Below are 25,541 nucleotides of genomic sequence, written 5' to 3' on the forward strand. Positions count from 1 at the left end.
CCCCAGAAACTAATACAACACTGTAAAACAATTATGCTCCAATTAAAAAAGAAATGAAAAACCTTGTCACATTTTAATTGTGATAAAATAAATACACATAAAACTGACCATTTTAGCTGCTAAAAAATTTGCAATTCAGTGGCATTAAGTACATTCACGGTGTTGTGCAAACATCACCACTCTAGTTCCAGAACCTTTGCACACACCCAAATTGAAACCCTGTCCCCTTAGCAGTCACTCCCAACACTCCCAGAATTCCGTCCCTCCAGCCCCTGGCAACCACTAATCTTTCTCTGTGTGTTTTCTTATTCTGAACATTTCATATAAATGGAATTATATAATAAGTGGCCTTTTGTGTCTGGCTTCTTTCACTTGTCATTATTTTCTTAAAAACATGTTATCTTAAAGCGCCAGGTAGTTTACTTTTTTCTTAATTTGCCCTCAGATCACACATGGTGCTTGATTTTTGTAAGCCTCTTCAGATACTTGCAGTAATCCACAGAAGAGAAAAATATCTGGGAGTGAAGACCATATCTAGAAATAGGAGATCAAATAAAGAGTAGACATATTTCCATAATGACTTGTAAAACTGCCAAATGCAGATTTTGATTTTCTGCCCAGCTGGAAAGTCATTTAGTGTTAACGAGACATGTGAATTCTTAAATTATTTTAAATAAAATATTTTCAGCTATTTTAATTCAGGACACTAAATTGTTATTGTCCAAAGGATTGGGGGCATTCAAAGAAGGGAATGGGACATCGACACATGCCTGTGGTGGCCTGTGTTTCTTTGTGGGTGGCATGGAAGTTAGTGTGTAGCATTGAATGGGTGAGTCTCTTTTCCCAGCCACAGTCTGCTCCTGCCCTTGGACTTCATTTATCATTTGATGTTCCTTCTCTCGGGATGCTTTGCCAATGTTAGCTTGTGCCCTGAGAGAATATATCCCTTGTGATCTGCTTTAATTCCCCTGGAGGAAATTCAGAAAGCATTCTCCTCTCCCCTTTTCAGACAGTTACCATAGCATTCATATGTGTTCCTGGCAGTTGAGAACCACAGAAAGAACACCTCAGCCCTTCCGTAAAGCTGGAAAGACCAAGGGAGTATATGCGACAAAATTCATTGCACACCGCAGGTTTTCTCTCTCCCAGCATCCCTGAGTTACCTAATGTAATCCACAGCCTCAGAGGCCCGTGCTCATGATATCTGTAATTAAATTCATTTGTATGGGTACCCTGGGAATTCTAGTGATGAGCCCTGTGAGTGGTTAACTACAAACAGAAGCCTGTTGGAATAACAGCACCATTTGGGGTCTTGCATGTTTCATTGAATTGATCTGGAGTTTGTGTGCCGTTTGGATTTTTTTCTTTATTTGGAAAAAAATAAAGACTAACCAGTCATCCTCAGGTCAGTTTACCATTTTTTTTTTCCTTAGTGATTTTTAGGTGTACACCTGGAAGAGAAAAAAAAAGCCATGCATCAATCACGATGTAGGAGAAAAAAAGAATCAATCCAACTAAAGTGGAAATGACAAGGGAGCTGACTCCTAAAATTGTTTCAGTGTGAAACCAAAAGCATTTTTCCTCCCTTTCCCCGTCCTTTTTTTTTCCTTCTGATTTAGAATCCTATGGGTAAGCCTCTGCCATGGACTACATAATTAGGTAGATTAATTAGTACCTGTCCTGTAGCTGTAAGAAGGTGCATGTAGTGTAGACCTAGAGCCTATGCCAGACCGCTTACAAAGAAACTGGGGGGGGCTCAACTTCTGGCCTTTAGACATTTTCATAAATTAAAAATATTGAGAGCCAGCCCTAGTATTCTGTCCTCACTAGAGAGCCGGACGGCTGAATGGAGTTTTGCTGGGTGATTTTCTGGATGGCCCATGTTAACGATGACAAATGAACTTGAAGACAACTGTTGAAAAATACTGAAAGCCTGAGCTCTGTGGTTGTAATGTTCTTTCAAATGAAAGAAAATCAGCCTAAGTGCCAGCAGTGCGGATCTTCTAGAAGGCCACCAGAAGGAAATTCTTACATCTTCAGATAGACTGCGTATTTGTTATCGCCATTAATTGGGTTTGTAAATCATGTGATGAGAGAAGAAAATCTTGGGTGGTGGAGAAATGACTATTTCTTGGGATAAGTATTTGCTGAACATTTTAAGTTCGTGAAATGACAAGTTGTTGAAACAAAGGGCATAGAGGATGTGAAGTCACACTGGGGACATTTTCTTGTGACCCTGATTTTCCTGACTGCACACAAACTCCATCTCTTGATTCCCACCAGTTGAAATGCTGTGTGTAATTTGTTTAGTAATATACACGGGGAAGACTTAATATTCCTCCTATGTCATCCTCTGAAGTAAATTAGTAACAGTGTTATTAAAGTTACTCTGTCATGAGAAATAAACCAAGTCCTTTTGCTATTGGAGAAAGGCTGCCAGGCATTGTGTACCACGTGCTCAGGGTCAGAGGGCAGAGTCAGAAGCACACTTGGAAACAGTCTGAAGACTGTGAACACTGCCTTCCAGAGAAGGTCCCTGCTGAGTCTTTCCCGGGTAGGTGTCTAATATTGTCATATAATATAATTGGATTTTAATTGCAATCTGATTTTAGTGTGTGTGTTTCTGTTTGCTGCTGCAGAAGGATGATCCTCCAAATGAAATTATACAATACCTCTCCCAGGGCAATTTGTTCTCCACCAAACATATACTGGGAGAGTAAAATGCATGCTGTGTTGTTTCCCTTAGTTTATTGACTTAACAACCTAAGTCACTTTATTGTTGGGTGTTTTATCTTGTTTTGTGGTTCACCCCAGCTGTATAGGGCTTCCCTGGTAGCTCAGACAGTAAAGAATCGGCCTCCAGTGCAGGAGACCTGGGTTTGATCCCTGGGTCAGGAAGATCCCCTGGAGAAGAGAATGGCAACCCACTCCAGTATTCTTGCCTAGAGAATTCCATGGACAGAGGAGCCTGGTGGGCTGTAGTCTGTGGGGTTCGTGAAGAATCGGACATGACTGAGTGACTAACACATTCACTTTCCAGCCCTACAGCCGGGTGAAGAGAGCATGGGCTTCATGGTGGTCTGTCGAGTTCCAACAGTGATTCTGCTTCTTCCCAGTCTTGAGTCCCTGGACTCAATACTTAGCTTCTTAAAATTCCAGTTTTCTTTTTTTAAACCTGTAAAATGAAGATAAGTAGTTTTTTATTAGGTGTGTATACATGTCTGTGTGTGTGTCGGGGGGCAGGTATGATTATTAAATGAAGTAAGTCATGAAGCCTATGCACTTGGAATCTGGAATAGAAAGTGATTTCTATTAACAAGTAGTAGCTTATTAATTACAGCTCTCTGGATAATGGTAATTTTCCCATTTAAGCATTCTTCACTGTCCCCATATAGTAATTACTTAAAAAAAAAAAAGAGGGCCTTTGTTAATTCAAAGATAGGGAAAATCAAGGTCTGACTGTTGACTGGAGGTGTGGTTAATGACAATGAAGATTAATTCCTCATAGCTCTGAAGAGGGAGTTTCTAGAGAAAAGTGACCAGAAATCTTCCCAGCGCTCATTTCACAGCTGCAGAGCCATAATTTAATGTAATATGAAACCTCAAAAAATGACATTAATACTGGTGTCAACTAGTATTACAGTATGGCTTCTCAACCAAAAAATTTTGCTTTTTTTGATTTCTGTGCTACAGTTCTGTGGCTATTACAATATTGCTCACAGTAAATGTGACAATTTTTCACTACCTTTTAGCTAATTGAATTTTTAAAATGTGCTAATGGCACTGATTTTATTCAAATCAAAAGCATTTGATAGCAGAGCTTGAAGTAAAACAGAAATTTTAGGTTCATCCTTGTTGGTAGTTGTGATTCAGCTAGGACGAGAAATAGGGAAGGACAGAAAAAGAAATAAAAATTTAGCAGTATTTGCTAAAGGAGTCAGAAGCATTGTCAATTAAAAAAACTGCTCATAGAATAATTTGAACTAGTATAATAAAACTATGTTATTCTAATCTAATTTTTATGAAAGGGAATACTTGGGATCAAATAATAACATATCCATTGTAATCTAATAAATGGAATAGTTTGATATATAATTGAAATAAGCATGAATTCTAACAAATCTAATAGACTATGCCCACTTGTTTGAACGCCATTCAGAACAGTGGAATGTACATATCTTGTAATCTAAACTGCTCTGCAGAAAAACAATATCAGCAGTCTTGAATTTTGTAATTTGATAATACCTCTCTACCTGTAATACCAAGAATATTACAAAACTCCATTACTTTACATATACATGTAGAGTATTTAATAACTTTCTGGCATTTCCTCATCCTTTTTGCTCTCAAAAGATATGCTTTTTGCAACTATGTAATAATTGGCTTTTGATAAGAATACTAATGTTAATAAATGTAAAATATGACATTAGTGGAGAAAAAGTAGTTTTATATTTTATAGCCAATTAATTTTTATACCACCATGCTATAATAAGAGTTGATAAAGACTTTAAAAATTTTTAAGTCATTTTGATTCTCCTCTACCCTCTGGACGAGGAAATGGCAACCCACTCCAGTATTCTTGGCCTGGGAAATCCCATAGACAGAAGAGCCTGGTGAGCTATAGTCCACGGAGTTGCAGAGCCGGACACCACTGAGCGACTGAGCATGCACACAACTCCTCTGCCAACCCAAACACACCCTTTTAGAGGTGGACTGGGGTGGACTGTACAAGGAAAGATAACAGTGTCAGCTCCTGCTGTAGATTAGATGCTGGAAAGAAGACCTAAAGATGATAATGGAATAGAAAGGGATTACAGTCTCAGAGTCCTGTGAGGTCAGTGTGAAAGATTAGCAGTCACCTGGTGAAGTGTGATCTCCTTATCAGATGGGGAAACTGAGGCCTAGAGAGGCATACCTTGTTCTTCAGAGTTCTGAGGCTCATTCACTGCAGCACCTGGGTTATGACTGATTTTTTTATTACTTCTAGGCCAGATTTGAAAATAATTAGGGAAGAGTGATGCTGAATTTTTTTTTTTTTTAAAGAAAGTTAAAAACTGGTTGAATAAATGCAGAGAATAGGTCACTTGTAGTGACCTGTATCAGGAACTCCAAGATTTTTTCCTTTTGTGATTCTCTGGCTAGAAAGCCATGTTCAAGTTTGGCCTTCTGCTGTTAGTCTTGCTGAGTTGCTTTATGAAAAGCTGGACGTGTGCAGCCCCTCCACCCTTCACTCTTCAGGGGGCAGAGAGTGTGCTGAATCGGCATTTGAGACAGGCAAGAGCCTTCCCCCACTGCCTCCAACGTGCATGCATTTTGTTCCTGCCTGGAGGTAGACTGCAGTCAGGATCCGCATATATGGGAAACAAAACCTACCAGCATGAATTATTATAAGCTGTACCCACTGGAATATAAAAATAGTATTTTCCTAGTGTTGGCATTATCTCTGAGCCCTGATAAGGGAATGCCTTTAAGGAAAAGAAGCTGATACCTTAATGGTGGGGGTTGCCAGGCTGCATAATTGGCCAAGAGGTGGGAGCCTGGCCTTGGGGAGCAGGGAGGGAAATGTGCTTTGAAGGGAATCAGCAGAGCCCACGTGGTCCTGGCTGCTGAGGGGTAAGGAACCTTGCATGGGCTGCCAAGGGCTGTTCATGTGTACTTAAGGAAGTCTGAGGCCTGATAAGCATTTTATTTAGTAGAAAAAGAAACTTAAAGGACTCAGAAGCAGTCAGTGAATTGTCCCTGTCTTCTCCCCAGCATCCTACCTGGAGATGGCAAGTGGCTGGAAAGGTTGGCCTGGGCATGGAGGGTGTAGACAGCTTTCCCTCTTCTTGGGTAGGGGTGGGCGGGGGGTAGGGAACATTTGATGTCAGAGGCATGCTTCAAAGTCTCACCTAGGCCAGAGAGTGGGTGCATGCTAAGTCGCTTCAGTCATGTCTGACTCTGTGCAACCCCATGGACTGCAGCCCACCGGGCTCCTCTGTCCATGGAATTCTCTAGGCAAGAATACTGGAGCAGGTTGCCATTCTCCTCTCCAGAGGATCTTCCCGACCCAGGGATCGAAGCAGCTTCTCTTAGGTCTCCTGCATTGGCAGGTGGGTTCTTTACCACTAGCGCCACCTTGGAAGCCCCCAGGCCAGAGTAGTGCTCCTCAAACTTGCCTGCTTATTACAGTTACCCTGGGAGGAGGGGAAGGGGTGGTTAAAAAATTCCATTGCTTTATGCTGCACCCCTGACCAATCAGGAGGGACTAGGGGAGCTGAAGGATCAGCAATTTTTAAAGATCACCTAGGTCCTTTCCATACCGATCCAAGTTTTAAGAGCCAGGGGACAAGAACATTCCTAATCTGTAGATAGTTTTATTTGTCTGAGGAATTTGGGGGGCAGAGTGGGAATCTGCTGTTTTGAGCCATAGGAAACTCTTCAGAGTCTCTTCATCTATATCCTAAAGTGGATTAGACACACCAGTCTACCTCAGGGGAAGGGAGAGGAGGAAGAAGACACAGACAAGGTGGCGCCTGCTGCTGCTAAGTCGCTTCAGTCGTGTCCGACTCTATGTGACCCCATAGACGGCAGCCCACGAGGCTCCCTGGTCCCTGGGATTCTCCAGGCAAGAACACTGGAGTGGGTTGCCATTTCCTTCTCCAAGTTTTGAGGCATACTTGTCAGTGAGTCGTTAGAAGCCCTGTCCCCCACTGCCCAGCGCATGCATGCGCACACCCACACAGGCAGTTAACTGAGCCTTTGGTGTATTAGGAAAACTTATCACTACCTATATAGGATGCACCCTGCCTCCCCCATAGTAAAGCAAAGCCAGACAGTGGAGTGGAGCCCCGGGAAAGAAGTTTCATCATGAGTCGATTAAAACTCCAGCCTCCTGACCTTCAATCGTAAGTTCCTGGCCCTGGGAAATAGCTCTCTAATGGGCTTTAGGCAATAAAGCAACAAGGTTGAAATTGAGGTTACATTAAAGCCTAATTTTCTTATGAGGAAAAATGTGCAAATGAATATGAAAGTGATGTACCTTTGTAATACAGCTTCTTGCCTCTGCCCAAACACCCTTAGCCTTTTGTCTCAGTTTTCTCAGTACAGCATGTGCCTTAAGCAACCCGAATATATTTTACACAGTAATGTGGTCTCCCTTAGTCGAGATGTGGACAGAGAGGGATGCCTTAGTTCCACTTGGGATGAATCGGACTAATGAAGCCTGGTACAGGTAGAGACGTCTGCCTGCCAGCCACACACCTAACATAAGTCCTTTTCTGGATACCAGAGGAGGATTCCAGACACCTGGCTTTAAGATCCACCCCTGACTAGCTTAGAAAAAAAGTCACACTGTCTGTGTGAGGGATACCCTCAGTACCCTTATTTATAAGATAGCTGGGAAGGATAGAACCACATGGAAAGTGTAAATTATGACTTTGTTAGATCCAGTTCTGGCCAGGAAGCCAGTTTTGTAATCTCAGGCAACTCATCCCACTGCCCTGAGCCTGGTTTCCTCAGTTTTAAAGTCAGGAGTTTGGAATGGACGCTTTTTCGTATGTTCTAACTTTCTCTATATAGTCCTTATGTCTGGATTCTACGGAGATGGTGGGTGTGTAGGTTTCCACACGTGTCCTTTTTCAAGTGCCTCTTAGTTCTTGATGCCCCTCCTCCCTGTCTCTGTTATCCATTGCGAAACTGTAGAAATAGAATGGGAAGTGAAGGAATAAGATGGAATGAAGGCAGCCAGAACATTGCAGCTCAAACAGCAGAGCTGGGCTTGGGAAAGAAGGACGTTGTGTGAATGCAGGGAACTACTGAGATGTCATCTGGAAACACTGTTTACTCTCCTGCAAGCACCAGGAAAAGTGGTCCAGAAATAACAAGTGAATATTTTTTCTCTTGCATGTGCTTCTTATTTCCCTGGTGTTTCCAGACTCTGTGAGCCTTTATGCTTAAGCAACCTGTCTTATATTGTCCAGGATTTCATATACACTAGGTAATATTGCACTGTTATCACTTTAAATGCTGCAGTAAATGCTCATAACCTGTGGTATGTGTATGGATCCTTATTATAACTTGGGCCTTCGTGTGGGTATAAGAAGTCTTTTTTTTTTCCTTTTGACAGCTACATTGCTAGGGGCTTTGAGGATTTCCATAATGCCATCACTCCATGGGTGTACGTTCTAAATTGTCATTTTCTGCTTTTGTGCAGTTTTTCCTGTTCCTGTGAGCTTCGTTAGCTGCTCTTGCAGAATATGACTCTTTGAAAGTCTAGATTGCAGGCAGCCCTAGTGTTGCCCAGAGTCTTGTTAGGAGGGTATTTCTTCTTGCTCTTGGCATGACAGATTGGAGATTCTGGTATAGACTGAAGCTGAAATGAATTGCCGAGATGAGACCACCCCCACCCCCCGACCAAAGACAAAGAGGCATGCAAGTGGCTACGGGCTTCAAGGAGCAATTTAAGCATTGCTGACTTCAGATTTACTGGTTTGCAGAAATAATTCCTATAAGCAGCAAAAAGCTCCTGTTTTAAGAAGTTTTTAGAGCTGGAGTCAGAGAAGGTGGTGGGCTCCCTGTCATTTGATGTGTATGTCATTTGATGGTATTTACTAAATTCCCTTCAGAAAAGATGCATGGATCCTTGAGAAAAATTACTCATCCCTGCACAACACAGAGCCCCCGATTCTGCCGCTTAATGGCTGTGTGCCCTTTGATAAGAGAGTAACTTCTCTGAGCCTCAGTTTGCTCATCTGTAAAAGGGGACTCAACCTATTTATTTTACAAGGTGGTGTGAAAGGATTGAAGCTAATGCTTGTTTAAAAAAGATCACTGAAAGGACCCTCAATACATTTTATTTTTGTTAATTTCTCCCTAGCAGATAGTGGAATATAACTTTTTAATTCCTGTTAAAAAACATTTGTGACCTTAAAATGAGGGGACTTAGGGAAAAAAAAAAAAATTCTCCCCCAGGACAAGGATCTTCAGTCCTGCTTTTGCATATTCCGTTGTGATTTCATTGGTCTGAAATGGGACCTGGGGATTTTAATTGTTTAGGGAGGTGTGATTTAAGACAGTATAGTATACAAATCTTTAGGGTATGGTTTGAATTTTCACATAGGAACACAGCCATGTGCTACCACCCATAACACCACATTGGACATTTGACATCTGTATTTTTTTCTCCTGTTAAGTCTAATGGGCAGTCAGGGCTGAGAACCACAGCCCAAGCAGATGGCCACCCACACTGGATCTGACACTAGCTTTTCCTCCCTCCTCAAAATGCCCTGTGTGTTTTCACACCCCTGGGCCCAGGCTCTTTCCTCTCATCATCTGTTTCACAAAGCTCTTATTCTTCCCCTTCTGGGTGCCCCCAGCAACCACACCCTCCTCCTTTGTTGCCCCGAGCACTATGTGCTCCTGAGCCCGTGGGTGGCGTGGGGAGCTAGGAGCTCCTTTAGCACAAAGACTGGATTGCTCTGGCTCTTCATCTCCCCAGGGCAAGCACAACGGAGCATGCGTGGAATACATGTGTCAACTCTGGTACTCTCTTATCAACCTGGCCATTCGCTTCTCAACACGAGAATTAGCTGTGATGGAGGGGGTTCAGGGAACAGGGGCTGCTAAGTCGCTTGTTGTGTCCGACTCTGTGAGACCCCATAGACGGCAGCCCACTAGGCTCCTCTGTCCCTGGGATTCTCCAGGCAAGAGTGGGTTGCCATTTCCTTCTCCAATGCATGAAAGTGAAAAGTGAAAGTGAAGTTGCTCAGTCGTGCCCGACTCTTAGCGACCCCATGGACTGCAGCCTACCAGGCTCCTCCATCCATGGGATTTTCCAGGCAAGAGTACTGGAGTGGGGTGCCACTGCCTTCTCCAGGGAACAGGGGCAGTTAAGTCTAATTCTTCTTTGTGGAAGCAGCAATGGGGCAAGCCCTGGTCACGGGCGACTCCTGACGACCTCTCTGGGAGCTGTCTTGTCCCTGGACGAGGCCATTGCTGGTCCCTGTGCTTTGGTTCATTCTGCCCAGTGGGTGCCCTTCCTTCTGTATTCACTGAATCTCCCCAGTTCGTGTGGATATCTTGTCTTTACAGTGTCTTCCAAGAATCCCAACCCTCCCAGATTCCTTCTTTCTTTTCATTTTATTTCCTCTTGTATTTCAAATCCATATCAGGGGCACTTATGACAAGCTTGTCAGGGCCACCTTCATATCAAGTGAAAGATGAACTGAGTCTTAACACCTGCTGTGTTCTGTCTGCCTTGGAAAGAGGTGGAGAAAAGTGTTTCATAGGTATTTGGGATGTTTATAATGTGGATGTTGTTTACTTTCTGATGTGTTTTTATGAACCAAAAAAAAAAAAAAAAATCACTCTTCCCATTTTTAGCAGGAGTGTCATCCTTGAGAAGAATATGTTATTTAAGGGACTTCCCTGATAGTCCAGTGGTTAAGGCTTCGCCTTCTAATGCAGGGAGTGTGGGTTTGAACCAAGGTTGGGTAGCTAAGATTCCACATGCGTCAGGGCCAAAAAACAGAAACGTAAAACAGAGGCGATATTGTATCAAATTTAATTAAGACTTTAAAAATGGTCTGGTCTACATTCAAAAAAAAAAAAAATCTTCTAAAAAAGGAATATGATTTAAGGAAAATAGCATCTCCTACCATCACCACCCCCTGGGCCTGAGTGGCTCTTGGACCTATTTTCCTTTGTAGTCTTCCCCAGTTCTTGGGGCTCTTTGCCGAAATTTCTTCATCTGTAAAATGGAGATGTATAGTCCTTTCATTTTAAGTCCTCTCTAAATACAGGTAAAATTGAGAAAATTGGCTGAAACTGGATTTTTAAAAACCCTCTTGCAAATCATGTTTGGATGTTGTCCTTAACAGCCAGAGATGCCAAAGAACTCATTCATTATGCTGCTGCTCGCTGTTTCTCACCATGGAAAATAATCCCAGTCTTGCTCTTTTGTGCTTTAGTTCACAAGGCCCTTTCCCAGGCTTTATCTTACAAGAGCCTCACAACTGACCTGGGAAGCCAAGACAGGGCAGATCTTAAGGCTCCATGGAGGCATCCCCTTCTTTAAAACACCCTGTAACCCTGACATTCTGCCCTCATCACCACCCACTTTTCTTCCTTATACTCTCTGCAGGTCTTGATCAACATACCCACCACATTGCAGCATTATCTGTTTGTATGTCTCTTTCTCCCCCAGAATGTGGGCTCTTTGAAAGCAGAGACTATCTTTTGTCATCTCTTTATAACCAATGTCCAGAGCAGGATCTTGCTGTCAAATTTAGTATGTCTTAGTTGAATGAAATAATGAAAGAAAGAATAAATGAATAATGTTACAGAGTTATCAAGTGGAAGAGAAACGAGAACCTTGGTATCCTGAGACCAAGCAATTTGAAGACATTTAACTTCTTTCTTTCATATGATTTTGTGGGTGTTTTAGTGTGGAATTTTGAAAACTTTTTTTGGTTATAATTTGTGTATTGTTGTATTTTGTAGAATCAGTAATTTAGAAGACTTACAGTCTTATTTTGATGGTTCAAAATTTGGAATTTCAAAAGCCTCACCTTCAGTAGCTAAACTGAAATTGACTCTTTTGTCAGAAAATGAGTTTGAAAGATTCGAGTGATTTCAAAATCCATCTTCCTAATGTCTGAGAGAACCTTCCTCAAACACACTTAACAGTCAAAGCAATTCTATAGGGTATGAACCATGAAGGGATGGCATTTCTACTTCAAATTAAAGTTTGCTAATTCTATAAATGAGAAAAGGTTGAAGACTGGATGGCAAAATATTTTTAGCAGGAAAGAATTTACTCTGGTGGCACTCAGACGTATTAGACATGTTAGACTGATGTACAACAAATTCAGCAACTGATAGGAATAGAAAGAACGTGGAGTAAGATAATGAACTCTTTCTCTGTTAGTATTTACACACTAACATGGAGAAAGGTGTGTGACTATGAACTTAACAAAATCATGGTAGATGCTCAGGAGAACAGAACTTTGAATGGTTTCATTTTGGATTTACTTACTGCCATTAACAGTCTTTGTGCCTGCAACCTAGTGGGGTTTGATTTTGTTTTAATCCGATTTGTTGGCTGAGGCAGTTATGTTGTTTAAAAAAAAAAAAAATGTAACTTTTAGCATCCAGCTGCTTTTCTAAGAATTACCCATCTATGAAGGGAAAAAGTAGAACCATTAACATTTATGAGAAGCAGACTTAACATTATCATAAATTATACAGTAAACTATCTTGGCCTTGGATTGAAAGGTGTGTGTTTGTCTTTGAAGCTGATGTATTTTGACAGCACTCCAGGAGGCAGCTCACTCTGAATAATGGGCAAGATGAGAGCCTCAGAGGGAAGAAATCACTCCCTTTTGTGAGCGTAAGCCAGATAGGGGGTAAATGAACTTCTCCACCTGGACACAGCCCAATTTCAGAAGCACTGATCACACGAGAATTTAGTGCTCCCAGGGACCTAGGAGCCATTTAGTTATATCTCTTCTGTTTACAAATACAGAATCTCGAGGCTCAGAAAAATCATTCTTTCAGCTTTATCCGGTGTGACAGTGGCAGAGGCCACAACGGGGCTCACCCAGCACCACAGAGCCCAGTTCTCAGTTCCCCAGGGAGACTGTATCCTCACGGGCCTTCATGGCCTCCTTCACAAACTGAGTGCTTTGTTTGAGCTTTACTTCCCTCCAGCCGGAGAGGTCACATTGCAGTGATGCTTGTCATCAGCCGGGTGGCTTCTCTGTTTTACTGCATCATCGTTATCAGTTCACGTCTAAGGAATGGTGATACCCCACTTGGCGTGGGGTATCTAAGAATAGGGTGTTCAGGGATGGTGCTGGTGCTGGGAAGGTTTCAAGAGAAGAGACAAAATGGGGATCCTTTTATTCTGTGGTTATCCTAGAATTTTCTTTTCTTTAGGCCAGTGGTGCATATGGCCAACCCCTATCCTGTAGTGTCTCCACCTAAAATGTTACAGTCAGATCCACAGTTGGGTAGTAAGTCTGATGTCTTGCTTGGAGGGGGAAGGCCTCTCTCTGGGGTTCCATATTAATTCACATTTCTATATCCACCATCTTCATTCCAAAGCCATCTTGTATCACACTTGAGTGATGACTACAGACTTATCCCTAGTCATCTTGCCTTTCCAATTTATCTGGCCCATTTACTGCTAAAATGGTTCATTCTCCATCAAGACAGTGTTTTCAAGAAAGTGTTGCAGGACCAGCAGTGGGTTGCCTACAGAGGCTTTTCACTAGTGGTAGGTCTGTATTTTACACTGAGCCACTGAACCAGTTTACCTACACATGGCTCACTCTTCTTCACCCTCCCCAAGTAGCTTTCTTCTCTGCCATCACAGAAGTGAGCTCATGATTCCCCCATCAAGGAAGCCCCCTCATTGATAACTTCATGTCTTTTTGCTTTGCGGGTGGTCCTTGTGGAATAATCACTGCATCGTTCAGTTCTGAGTCCATGTTCCTTTGGCTCCAGAAAAGTTGTGGTGCTGAAATTGCTTCTTCCTTCCCAGGGTTCTTGGGAGCCCACTTGCCTCCCAAACCATGTGGCGCCTGAATCATGTGGTATTTCTCTTCCTGTTGCACTTCTCTTGGGAGGCTGGCTTGCTGAGACTGGTACCCTCTGAGGGAAAACTAGTCCATGCATGTAGCAATGCCATCTCTCTCTAATAAAGAGAAACCTCACTTCACTCTGTAGCCACAGAAATGTGCTCTTGGCTTTGTTGGAGGGTGTCTGTTTTGGAAATTCCATGGTCAGAACCAGCAGAGCCATGGCAGGAAGCCGGGTGGTGCAGTGCGTCCAGGATCAAGTGTCCTGCATTTCAAGTCAGCCAGGCTCCCTTTAAAGCCAGTGGTTTGCCTAGAGATCTTGTGTGGGTTTTCATTTTAAATGGCGCCCTTGAATGTGGCTCATATTTGCATTTCGTTGGAATATCCGTTACAAAGCCTTCATAGTGGAGCGCATCCCAGTTAAAGGGGCAAAATTAAAAGACTTGAAAGCCAGCTCCTTGCTGTACTCTGGAGATATGAAAGGGAGCAGTGTCTTCATGCAGCCAAACCCGAGATGCCAAACCTGTGGGTGCTGGATTCCCATGGACCTCAGAGTCTTCACCAGGGATGTGGGAATCTGGATACCTCCCACCACCAAACAGCACCTCCCCACTCACTGCACACACATCTTCTATAGTCTTCTTTGGGAAATAAATGTAGACGGCCTTGCAATTTATAAATATTTGAAGCATGGCTAAATAATTTATGAGCATTCTCAATTAATGGGCTAAAATAATAACTTTAATGATTTGGAAGTTAACATCATATTTTGATGTCACGAAGGCGTCCTCACACCCTTTGGGAAAAAAGCCAATGTCCAGAGACCCTGGGGGGTTGTCTGTGGCCATGTCCTGGTGGACATACATTGGCCAGGACTATAAGTCAGAAGGGGTGAACCTGCTAAGTGGGCTTCTCCAGTGGCTCAGTGATAAAGAATCAGCCTGCCAATGCAGGAAACACGGGTTCAGTCCCTGGGTCAGGAAGATCCCTTGGAGGAGGAAATGGCAGCCCACTCCAGTGTTCTTGCCTGGACAAGCCCATGGGCAGAGTCTAGCAGTTTATGGCACATGGGGTCGCAAAAGAGTTGGACATGACTTAGCGACTAAGTAATAACAAAGCCTGCTTAGGCTAATTGCTGTAACTAGAGCAAGGTGTAGGGATAGTTGTCCTCACAGAAAATCCATTTATTTATATAACCAACTTCCTCCTGGGGAGTGGGGGAGGGGTGGGTCATGGACCAGCACCTATTCGACCCTTTTTTAGGTATAGCATTCTAGAGAATTTTTCCTGGAGGAATCACCAGTAAGTTCTTTCAGGTGTTAGAGATATGCATTAATGACATTTTTTTTTTTTAATCACGGCAACAGCCATTATAGTAAATATGGCTGTAGTAAAGAAATTGGAGAACCCTGCCTAACAGCAGTACATTTTTCTGCTGAAAATCTCATTAATAGTGTTGTCCCCCTCCTATGACACAGACGCCGGTGGAGTCAACTATCTAATCTTTATCCTCACCATGTTTTTAAAGCTGAGTCTTACCTGAGCACTAAATGAATTTGGAAATACATGCCAGCCATGGGATAAAACTGAAATCTCAGGTCTTTGTCACGTTCTCCAGAGTTCACTTGGGTTTTGGGAAGTGGTGACATTGAAGAGGCAGAACAATGACTTCAGTCTCCAGGCGTTTCAAAAAATAAAGGTCTCTCATTGCTTCTGTGGTGAGACAGATTTTCAGTCTCTGCAGTCAAGTTTAAACCTAGAGCTGTGTTGGCCGCAACGAGAACTCTGTGGAGTGACATTTCTGTTTTAAGGGCTTCTTTGGAGACCATCTTGCTAGCGTAGGAATTTAGGTTCATGGGGCAGGAAACGGTTTCAGGCCCTAGTGAGTAATGTTCCCCTCTTTTGGATGGAAAAACATTGAAAATCATGATTCTTGGCTGTTCAAGAACAGCTATTCGTGGCTACAACGGTTAACTCTGTCTCTAGTTTTGCTTTGGCAATGAAGGCCAATTTACCACAATAACAGGGACTTTGATTTTATGGTGCTTGACATCTTAAAAGTTGCTGAAGTGTCTCCCACATTGGTAAGTGGACGAGATCTTACGTGCAGGGTCTCAAGAAAAGGTGGAGGTGTATATATGTGTATATATATGAATATATATATGTGTGGATATTTTGACATTATAAATTTTAAATATTATGTTCAGTATTTTAATATATATAAAATTTTAAAGCAGACTCAAGAATTCCCTAGCTAGACATTTTAAGGCTCTGCCTGCAAAGTGCAGACTTGGGAATGTCTGGGCATTATAGGAACCTGTTTTAGGAAGAGCTGACTGTGTTGTTTCAGCCCAGCTTTTTTTCCCCAAGAGGACTGTGACCTAGGGCCACATGAGTAGCTTGGTCATTTTCACAGTATTGTTCTATTGTGCCAAAGAATGTTCTTTGTGGAAGCAAAGAGCTACCCATAGGATTTTTATGCTCTGCATTAACTCCTTCCAATCTTCAGGCTCCAAGTCCACATCTTGAATCCAGAAATCAGGGCCTCCATCCATCTCCTGGTCCTTACCTGCTGTGCCGGGATCTCTTCTTGCCTCTTGGGAGGCCATCGGGCTTAAGATCAGATCATCTGTACACATCACATCACACTTAAATAAAAGCAAGTGCAGCATTTCTGTACTAACTGGTAGGTTGCTGTATTTGTTCAATTGCTAAGTTGTGTCCGATTCTTTGCGACCCCATGGACTGTAGCTCTCCAGGCTCCTCTGTCCATGGGATTTCCCAGGCAAGAATATTGGAGTGGGTTGCCATTTCCTTCTCCAGGGGATCTTCTGACCCAGGGTTTGAACCAGGTCTCCTGCATTGGCAGGCAGATTCTTTACCACTGTGCCACCAGGGAAGCCCAACTAGTAGATAGCAGAGTATGCATATTTTAAGATTAGATGAATATCTATGTTTAAATAGCTGTTGGCACAACATCTCACCAGCACGAGGTGGCTACTCGAGCAGGAGCCAGATGCAGCCAGCTCACTGGAGGTTTCAGCAGGTCACTAAGAAGAGGTAGACTGCAGTGGGAATCTTTCTAGACCTGGAGAAACCCATGTTTGTTGCTCATCTGTTCATTCATTCCTGGGCTCACCTTACCCTTTCAAAAGAACCCCCAGGATAACTTTCTGTCCTTCATCTGAAGAGATTATTGACTAACCCGACTCAGTCCCAGGGAGGCCCCACCCTCCCTCATCCAGTGGGAGGCACAGACTTGGGGTCCATCCGTCCCTGAGTGGCATCAGTCTCCTGCCTGCCCAGGGTGCACCCTTGCCTCCTCCATCTATCTGAGAACCATTTTCACAAGTCAGTGTCCCTGGGGGTTATTGGAAGGAACAAAGAAGATAATTCCCAATATTTGCCATGATTATAGTTATTATTCTCCTCTTTGCTTTACAGAGGCTTCGGTACTTGCTGTACCCTATAAAAACCCTGTACTTCTGAACCTCAACCTTTCACTTTGCCTCAAAAGGTCTTTTCTCCCAGGTCTGCCCTGTTTTGTCAGACTTTCCTCAAATGCCACCTTCTCCAGGAAGCCTTTAAGGACTGCTCATTGTTTCCTTGTTCCAGCTTTCTTGCTCACTCTCTGTCCTGTTTTCTCTTTCTCCTGGGTTCTATGCCAGTTTTCCTTCCCTCAAGCAAGGTTCTCGGTCTCTCTTTGCCTTCAGTTTATAGTGGATTGATAACTTTAATAGGATAAAATTAAAAACAAAGACAATTAAAAAAACACCAGTCCTCGTTAACTATTAGAGTTACCAGAGGTAAAATTACACTGTCAAATCTATGTGAAAGGTTATAAAGGCTTACTCTCAGTTTTTGTACTTTTCCTGCTCCAGACTGGTAATGGCCAGGTTGAGGACCTATGTGGTTCCTGGTACACAAGTGCTCTGAAAAGTGAAGGGTGACGTCATCTCTGGCTCTATTGGTGCTCGTTACTCAGCTACACATTGAATCCAGTGACCCCAACCTCCCACACCCAGCAGTACTGTCCATAAAGGGTGCTTGGTAAATTAGTTGAATTGAATGAATGAATAAATGAATTCACAACATATATTAGTTGAATGAATGAATGGATTGTTCAGAGCATTTTTAAAACTCATAATCCTCAGGAAGAATTTGCTTAATGACATGCCAAAGGGATTATAATTTTTTTATCTTTGCCTTTTATAAAATTCACTCATTTGCATTGCGTATTAAGACTCATTCTTTTTGCTTAGTTTTTAAAATCTTTCATCTCTGATAGCTAAGTGGAGATAAGGTTTGTACTTTCCCTAGAATATGGACATACTTGATAATATCCTGAGAAGCAAGGCATAGATGAGAGTCTTAGTAGAACACTTACCTTGTGCTTTAGTGACAGAATTTCAGAGTTTTTAATGAGTGCTAATTAGAGAACAGAAGGAAGAGATTAGATATATGTGTATATATGTGTGTATATGTCTCTGTGTGTATATATATATTTAATATATGTAACAGACTTCACATGAATAGTCACAACTCAAGAACCATATTGAATTAACAGAGTAAAAAATTACTTTGTATTATAGTATTGCCTTCGATGATCAAGTCAGTGTTGAATGGAAAAATCTCCCTCCCAAGGTTTTCTCCCTCCTTGAGGAATACACTGATAATTTTCAGAGATATGCAAAGGAAACTGTGCATCAGCTGGCATGGATGTTCTCTGAAAATCTCACTTCTGTCTCAAAAGAAGAGACCCAGCTCAGTTTCTTCCATTAACTACCTAAAGGAACATGTGAGATTGAGCATGAGCTTGTATACATTCTTCTCAAGAAATTACATACTGCTGTTGTTTCTTACCTTAAGTTTTTTTTTTTTTTAAGACCTGCAAACCAGTCAGCTTTCTTCATTTCTTAATTTTACTCTCTTAACTACCCCCAGTTTCACCTCCCCACAAACTCTTCAAGCCCACAATGCTCTCTGCTTCGTTCGGCTTCCATATTACACAGTCATTCAATCCACTAACGTTTATGGAGGTTTCCTGTGTGTGAAGACGATTCACACAGAAACCAATAGCTTCATACATGCCGTTGACAGCCTGTTGCACAAGTATTTTCAGTAGTGGTGTCTCTACAGAAAGGAGGTGCAGGGTGCAGAGAGGGTACCATATGGTGGATACTGGTCCAATTGAAGGATGGATTGGTCAGGGAAGGTTGCTCCAGAGAAATGACACTGAACGTCAGACTTAAACAATGGGTGGAAATTAACCAAGGGATGTGTTAGGGAAAGAGCATTCCAGGACTTAGAAAGGATTCTGTTCTCTAACTATAAACCCTACCCACACATGGAATTTCAAAATTATGAATCATAAATTATTGCTCACTAATTGCCTCAGTTGCAGGTTTCTTATTTTCCCATAGAAAATAAATATCAAAGAAATATAGTAAGACCAGGAGACAATAGAAGAATAAAAGGAAGTAATTCTGTGAAAAAAATGTATAGTAAGCCACTCATTAATATAAGTATTAATAAAATTAATATAAGTTATATAATATATAATTATATAATTAATATAAGTATGTAAGTGTTGCACTGTAACTGTGCAACAACCCTTGGTTAGATATTGTTCCCATTTATAGATGGAGAAACAGAGGTTTGGGCAGTTGGATAACGTGCCCAAAGTCCCATAACAAATGAATGATGAGCCAGGATGGGAAGGTTGGGCAGTTTGTTTTTTCCCAGAGTTCAAATTTTTAATAGCTTTATTGTTCTGCATGTGCTGTAGGTAAAAAACATCTTGTGTTTCTTTTTAGGTTTGTAGTTTCTAATGCAGTACCAAGTGAATCAACCCCCAATAAATGCTTGCCATTTAATCAGGTTAGATTTAGTTATCCCATTGCCAAGGGGTCTTTATTTAATTGAAAACAAGATGGGCTAGAAGAGGGCTTGCCGATTGAACCACATCTTGGCACAGGCAGTGAGCTATCGAGAGATTGAAACCATGGGGTTTCACGTCTCTGCTTGGCCACTTTGCCTAATGCCAGAATGAGCTCTGTGACATTTTTGTGAGAACTCTCACTTATTCCTTAAGCATTCGTTGGGTACTGGTGGCTTCCTAGGTGTAGGTGGCTCAGTGGCAAAGAATCTGCCTGACATTGCAGGAGTCGGAAGAGATGCAGGTTCGATCTCTGGGTCAGTAAGATCCCTGGAGTAGGAAATGGCAACCTACTCCAGTATCCTTGTCTGGGAAATCCCATGGACAGAGGAGCCTATCAGGCCATAGTCCGTGGGGTTACAAAGAGTCAGACGTGACTGAGTGGCTGAGCATACACACATTCGCTGGATCACTACAATGTGCTGCTCACTGTTCTGAAGTCCTGAGAAGTCTACAGTGAATGGAGCCAGCAGACCTGCCCTTGTGGAGCTTCAATGCTGATCACCTGATAGTGTATCATGTGTGTGGTGCCTCTGGTTGGGTATTTCTGTTATTATGGTGCTGCTCTTCAGTGCTTTTGTGGCAGTAGTGGTACATTCCCAATTTTATGACAAGATACAGTCAAATGAAAGGGGCCGAACTGGGTTTGTAGATGCTGATGGTAAATTGGATCATATGACAAGGTGATGATGTTGGTTCTTCATCATTATCACTGTTGCATTCAAAATGCAACAGTTGGCCTTGGTTTTTAAGATAGCCAAAGGCTTCTCTTTGGGTCTTAGGCTAGTATTTTGAAACTGTGCATTTTGATGGTAACAAAGGACTGCGTACTTTTTCTGTAAATAGCCAGACAGTGAACATTTGGGGATCTGTGGGCAGTGGGGTCTTTGTTACAATTCTGTCCTTCACTGTAGCAAGAAAGCAGTCATAGATAATACATGAACAAATGAGCACAGCTGTGTCCCAAGAAAACTTGATTTATAAAAGCAGGCATTCAGCCCACAGTTCATATTTTAACAACCCCTATTCCAGAAGAAAATAAAAATTCTGATAGTGATGACATCATGGATGCCATTAGCTTTTTAAGGGAAAAGAAAATGTGAGCTTATAATCAAGTAACATCAACTGACTTCCAATCCACAGGATACTCCTTGGATACTTTTAGGTTTGGATTCATTCAATTCCTGATGGTCTCAGTTTCGTAGTCTGCCTGACCTTCTTTCCTGATTGGTTTGAGACCAAGACCAGTACGAGGAAGATGTTTCAAGAACCCGGAAAGGGCATCTTTCCTGGAATAGAATCAGAGTTAAACTGTCCCAGGGGATTTATGTTGGTTATGAGGAAGAATTTTCAGCAGTTAAGGCTTTGCAATAGATTGAAATAGATTACTGAAGTGGGTTATTGCTGAAAAGGATTTTCCTTCTCTAGATATTTACAATTCTAGATAGGGCCCACTCTGGCAGCTAGTCAACACAATTGTTAATCACTCAATGGTGAAAAAGCCTGACTTTCTTCTTATCTGAGATGATTGGTTCCTTATCTGGACAGAAGGCCAAGGGTGGAGGAACTTAATGGGTTGCATGTTCTCCCTGAACTTGGGTGATGAACTTTATAATGTTAACATCCTAGTTGGATGAGGTCTCACTAAAGTATATTAAGGGAGAGGAAGCCACTCTGAAATAGAGTAAAGGAAGCATTTTCTAATGACTTTCAAGAAATGAAATTTTATTCAAGAGGCCAAAAAGTGCCACAGGGTAATGGGACCATGACCAGCAAACACCTATCCTAGATAAAAGTAAATTTAATTAACATATCAATTGTTCCTAGATCTTAGGTGCTTCCAAAGTGCTGGAGGGTGTTTGACAACTTTTTTCTTCCCTTAAGCTTTTTTGCTTTCTCTTTGAAGAACTATTTTAAACAAAGAGAACCCCTGTTCCAATCTATTTTGATCTCAAGGATGTCTGATTTAATATAATTTTCTCACGTTCCTACCAACTTGCCCAAGGTGAGGAATAATTTATTTTGTTAGAGCAAAAGAACAAAGAACTTTTGGGGAGATGGAGAATAGTGGACTAACTTAAAAAAATACTGTAGTTCTGTACATATTGGCGAAACTGCCACTTATCATTTTTAAACCTTTATATTCTTATGGTCTTACTGGCACTTGGAGGCCTTTGTGAATTTGTTCAAATAGGCAGTCATGCAAAAAGAGCTCATGCTCCTATCACTGGTCTCCTGTGTGTTTAGATTTGGTTGATGGGTGTATTAGGAACAAGCAGAGCAGAGGTGATTCCAGCCCATTGGATACAGCAAGTAATTACTTTAGTGATTTTGGAAACAGGGAAATACACGCCCACGTTAGAAATAAATGTAGCCAGGGCCAAGGTGGACAAATGCTGGCTGTTTAGTGACCATGCTCAGAAGATGTGTGTAGGAGGAGAGCAAGTCTTCTAGGAAGACTCAGTACCTTCTGGGATTATTAAGACTTAAATGAGTCTGAGGAAGTACCTAGCACATAGCTGCTTTTCTATAAAAGTTGTTTACCATCCTTATCCTGTCTTTCTGCTTTTAGTTGCTCTTGGGAAGTCTTGTTGGTCAGTAGCTACATTGGGTCCGACTCTTTGCAACCCCATGGACTGCGGCACTCCAGGCTCCTCTGTCCTCTACTATCTCCTGAAGCTTGCTGAAACTCATGTCCATTGAGTCGGTGATGCCATCCAACCATCTCATCCTCTGTTGCTCCCTTCTCCTCCTGCCCTCAATCTTTCTCAGCATCAGGATCTTTTCCAGTGAGTCATTTCTTCATATCAGGTGGCCAAAGTATTGGAGCTTCAGCTTCAGCATCAGTCCTTCCAATGACTATCCAGGGTCGATTTCCTTTAGGATTGACTGGTTTGATTTCCTTGCTGAGCCTTGATAGAAGCTAGGATTTTGTTGGGCACTTTGGGAAATAAATCTTTGTAACATGAATTGCTTTGCTACCACAGACAGCACAGCTACCTCTAGGCTCCGTATGACCTCAGTGGAAATGAGCCCATATACCTGTGATGAGGGTCTCCATGCCAGCTGGTGACAATAACTCTTGATTTTCCTGGCAATGAGTTTTGTGTGTGAGCTTGACTCATGTTGCTTCTACAGTATGTCAACTTTTAGGCATATGGACTTTGGCTTATGACAGTCTAACATGAAAAACTAAGGCTTTTTTTTCACATTGTATAAGGTTACTGATAGTTATATAGTATTTATTATGTGCCAGGAACTGTGTTGAAAGCTTGAAAAAATGTCATTTATATTTTCCATTTTATAAGAGAGAAGTTCAGGGCATGGAAGTGCCATGTCCATGGTCACACAAAAAGTAGTGAAGGCTGAATTTCAATCTAGGACTCTAATCCAGAGTGATGCTCTTCCCACTGGGTTAACCGCCTCCTATGTAATTACATTTTTATGGATTGATTAGGTTTGAACAGGCAGAGGGGGAGAAAGAGATCAATTCAGATGAGGTACAATGACCTTGGCAGGAGAAGGATATTCAAGTGATTGATAAGAAATCCACTTGAATTCCTATGATTTGGTGAGATTTCTTCAGACTTTGTGAAATGTCATGGGAGCTACTGGAAAATTTTTAAGTGTAAGAATAACATGATAAAATAATTACTGAGCACATACTATATGTCAAGTTCTGTGTTAGAGCACATTGTACTTTGTTTCTGCTCTCATGAAACTTATATTCTGGTAGGGAAGATAGAGTTTTATTTAAATAATCTTATAAATGCCATGTATAGTTACCAGCTATGGAACACACCTTAAATATTTAAAACCTATGACAGGGTAAATGTGAGTCGTCCCCTGGTCTGAGGAAGTGACTTTTGAGTTGATACCCAAAGGGATGAGAAAGGGTTAAGTAAGTGAGAAGAGGGCCCCATGCAGAGGACTGGTTTGTGCAAAGGCCCTGGGGCAAATGGAGCTTGACCTATTTGAAGAAGTGAGGGAGCAACCTTTTGTGGGGCTGAGTATGGTGAAAAGGAGCGTGCAATAAGATATGGAGGGAGAGATGAGTAAGACCTCTGTCAGGACCTTACAGACAATTGTAAGGCATCAGTCTTTATCCAGTTAGGTGGTTGTATGCCCCGTAGGGGGCAGTGGGTGATGAGCAAGGAGACGGAGGATGAAGATAAAGGTGAAATCTGCTAGTGACTGGACCCTGATCCTTCCTCTGTTTCAAAAGAGAAGACTGAATGCGGAGGTGCCATCCTCCTGTTGCGTTTGCAAGCTGTTGACACAACCTGGAAAGGTTAAGAGTCTTTAACAGACTTGTCAGAGTTAGTGTTCTATGGAAACTGACAGAACCTACAGGCTGAGGGGCTAATTTTAATAGAAATAACCTAGGTGGGTTTGTTAATTTTCTGCATTCCCTCGATGACCTGTCTGCATAGCGTGAAGGTGCTTTGATGTGACTAGGAGAACAGAAGGATATTTTGTGCATAGCCAACCGTGAGAGGAATGCCGGTTTTGCAATGGAGAAGCACAGAAAGGTGACAGGTGAGTGGGGAGAAAGGGGGAGGGGAGGATAAGAACAGGTGTGGCTTTTCCCACCTTCCCAAATGCAGCCTTGTTCATATAAGATACATCTTCCTTCCTGCACAGAAGGAAGTTCACTTTTATGAACTCAGGGTGTTCAGAGTTTTAAGGAAATTAAATAAGCTGGTGAATTATTTTGTAATTGGCATAGTGTGAACATGGGAGGGGAAGAAATCCTCTTTTATTCCCTCTGGATTCATTGAGTTGGTTATTGTTCCCCTTTCATTCTGTAAAACTTGTGGTGCTTGCAGAGGGCTTTTTAGGTCCAAGTCCCCGGGCACATTCTGCTCGTGTAAATGGATGGGATGGGGTACGGCCTCTCCCCAGCATGCAAATGATCATGGTGTTGCCTTCATCCAGTTCTTTGCTGGCCGAAGTGTTTGGGATCTGTTCTGGGGGTGAGTTGCCAGGAAAGTGTAAGGGCCATGGGAATTAGAATGGATCCCTGAGCTCTCTGCACCCACTGCCTTCAGGTCTGCGAGCTCTCCTGCAGTGGCCCACAGAGGCTCCCTGCAGGAGAGAGAGCTGGACACCATGGAAGGTATGGGTGTCTTGCCATTGTGTTGCAAAGTCAGCTGGATATGAGGGAGAACTCTGCTTCTGAGTGTCCCAGCCTCCGAGGGCTTGGAGAAAGCCTTCAACCCGTGGTTGACATCATGTGAGGGGAAGTCATTACTCTCAGCCCTCAATGTACTAGGGTAGGGGTTGGAGTGGGCAAAAAGCTCCCCTGCTTCAAGTTCTCATCCAGTTAACTCTCAATTATCCGGTAGCTGATAAGCCATGCAATCATGATTCTGGCTCCCCGGTCCCTTCCCCCATGCTCATTGCTAGTCCTCCCCACCCGATGATGCGTCCCCGCCCCCTTGGGGACTGCAACCCCTGTCCCATTCTGCCTTCCTGTGTTTAGCCAGCACGTTGTTTGCTTCTCCTCGTCCTCCCATTCCAGAGCACCCTGTCTCCAGTTATCCACCTAAAATTAGTGCAGGGACTAAGAAGTGAGAAAGATGTGAGGGTGTTTGAATAGAAATATCATTGATACCCTATGCCAAATACACAGTAGACACGCCATAATTTTTGTCAAGCTTTAACCCAACTGAACATTCAAAGTTAAGAGACATTATAAGTCAAAGATCAAGTTGATTCTGAGATAGAGGAATTGGAGTGTGGTTTGTGTCTTTCGGAGAAGGCAATGGCACCCCACTCCAGTACTCTTGCCTGGAAAATCCCATGGATGGAGAAGCCTGGTAGGCTGCAGTCCATGGGGTCACGAAGAGTCAGACACAACTGAGCGACTTCCCTTTCATGTCTTTCTAGGGCTTTTATCTGGTGGTCCCTTTAGGAAAGCACCCAGTTCTTTATTGGGAGGAATCTGGTTTTGTAAAAAAAAAAAAAAAAAAAAATACTGTCACAGAGGAAAGAGTAGTCAAGCAAGGGAAAAGGTAAAAGGACTGTTTGATATTAAC

At 42.4% G+C, this 25,541-nt stretch overlaps 1 protein-coding gene across 7 annotated transcripts in view; it reads left to right on the forward strand.

Moving 5' to 3' along the window:
* The window catches only part of RORA (RAR related orphan receptor A), an 816,521-nt gene that overhangs the window by 108,048 nt on the left and 682,932 nt on the right, over positions 1–25,541 (forward strand). For 3 of the 7 annotated variants that reach the window (XM_055537762.1, XM_055537760.1, XM_055537761.1), the window contains one exon: positions 23,934–24,039. The exons of the other annotated variants lie outside the window; for them this stretch is intronic. In XM_055537762.1, coding sequence (XP_055393737.1) covers positions 24,015–24,039 — 25 coding nt within the window. In that variant the 5' untranslated portion in view covers positions 23,934–24,014. The remainder of the gene's footprint in view (positions 1–23,933; positions 24,040–25,541) is intronic. 7 annotated transcript variants of the gene reach the window in all.

The sequence above is a fragment of the Bubalus kerabau genome, chromosome 10 (assembly GCF_029407905.1).
Source record: "Bubalus kerabau isolate K-KA32 ecotype Philippines breed swamp buffalo chromosome 10, PCC_UOA_SB_1v2, whole genome shotgun sequence".
NCBI lineage: Eukaryota > Metazoa > Chordata > Mammalia > Artiodactyla > Bovidae > Bubalus > Bubalus kerabau.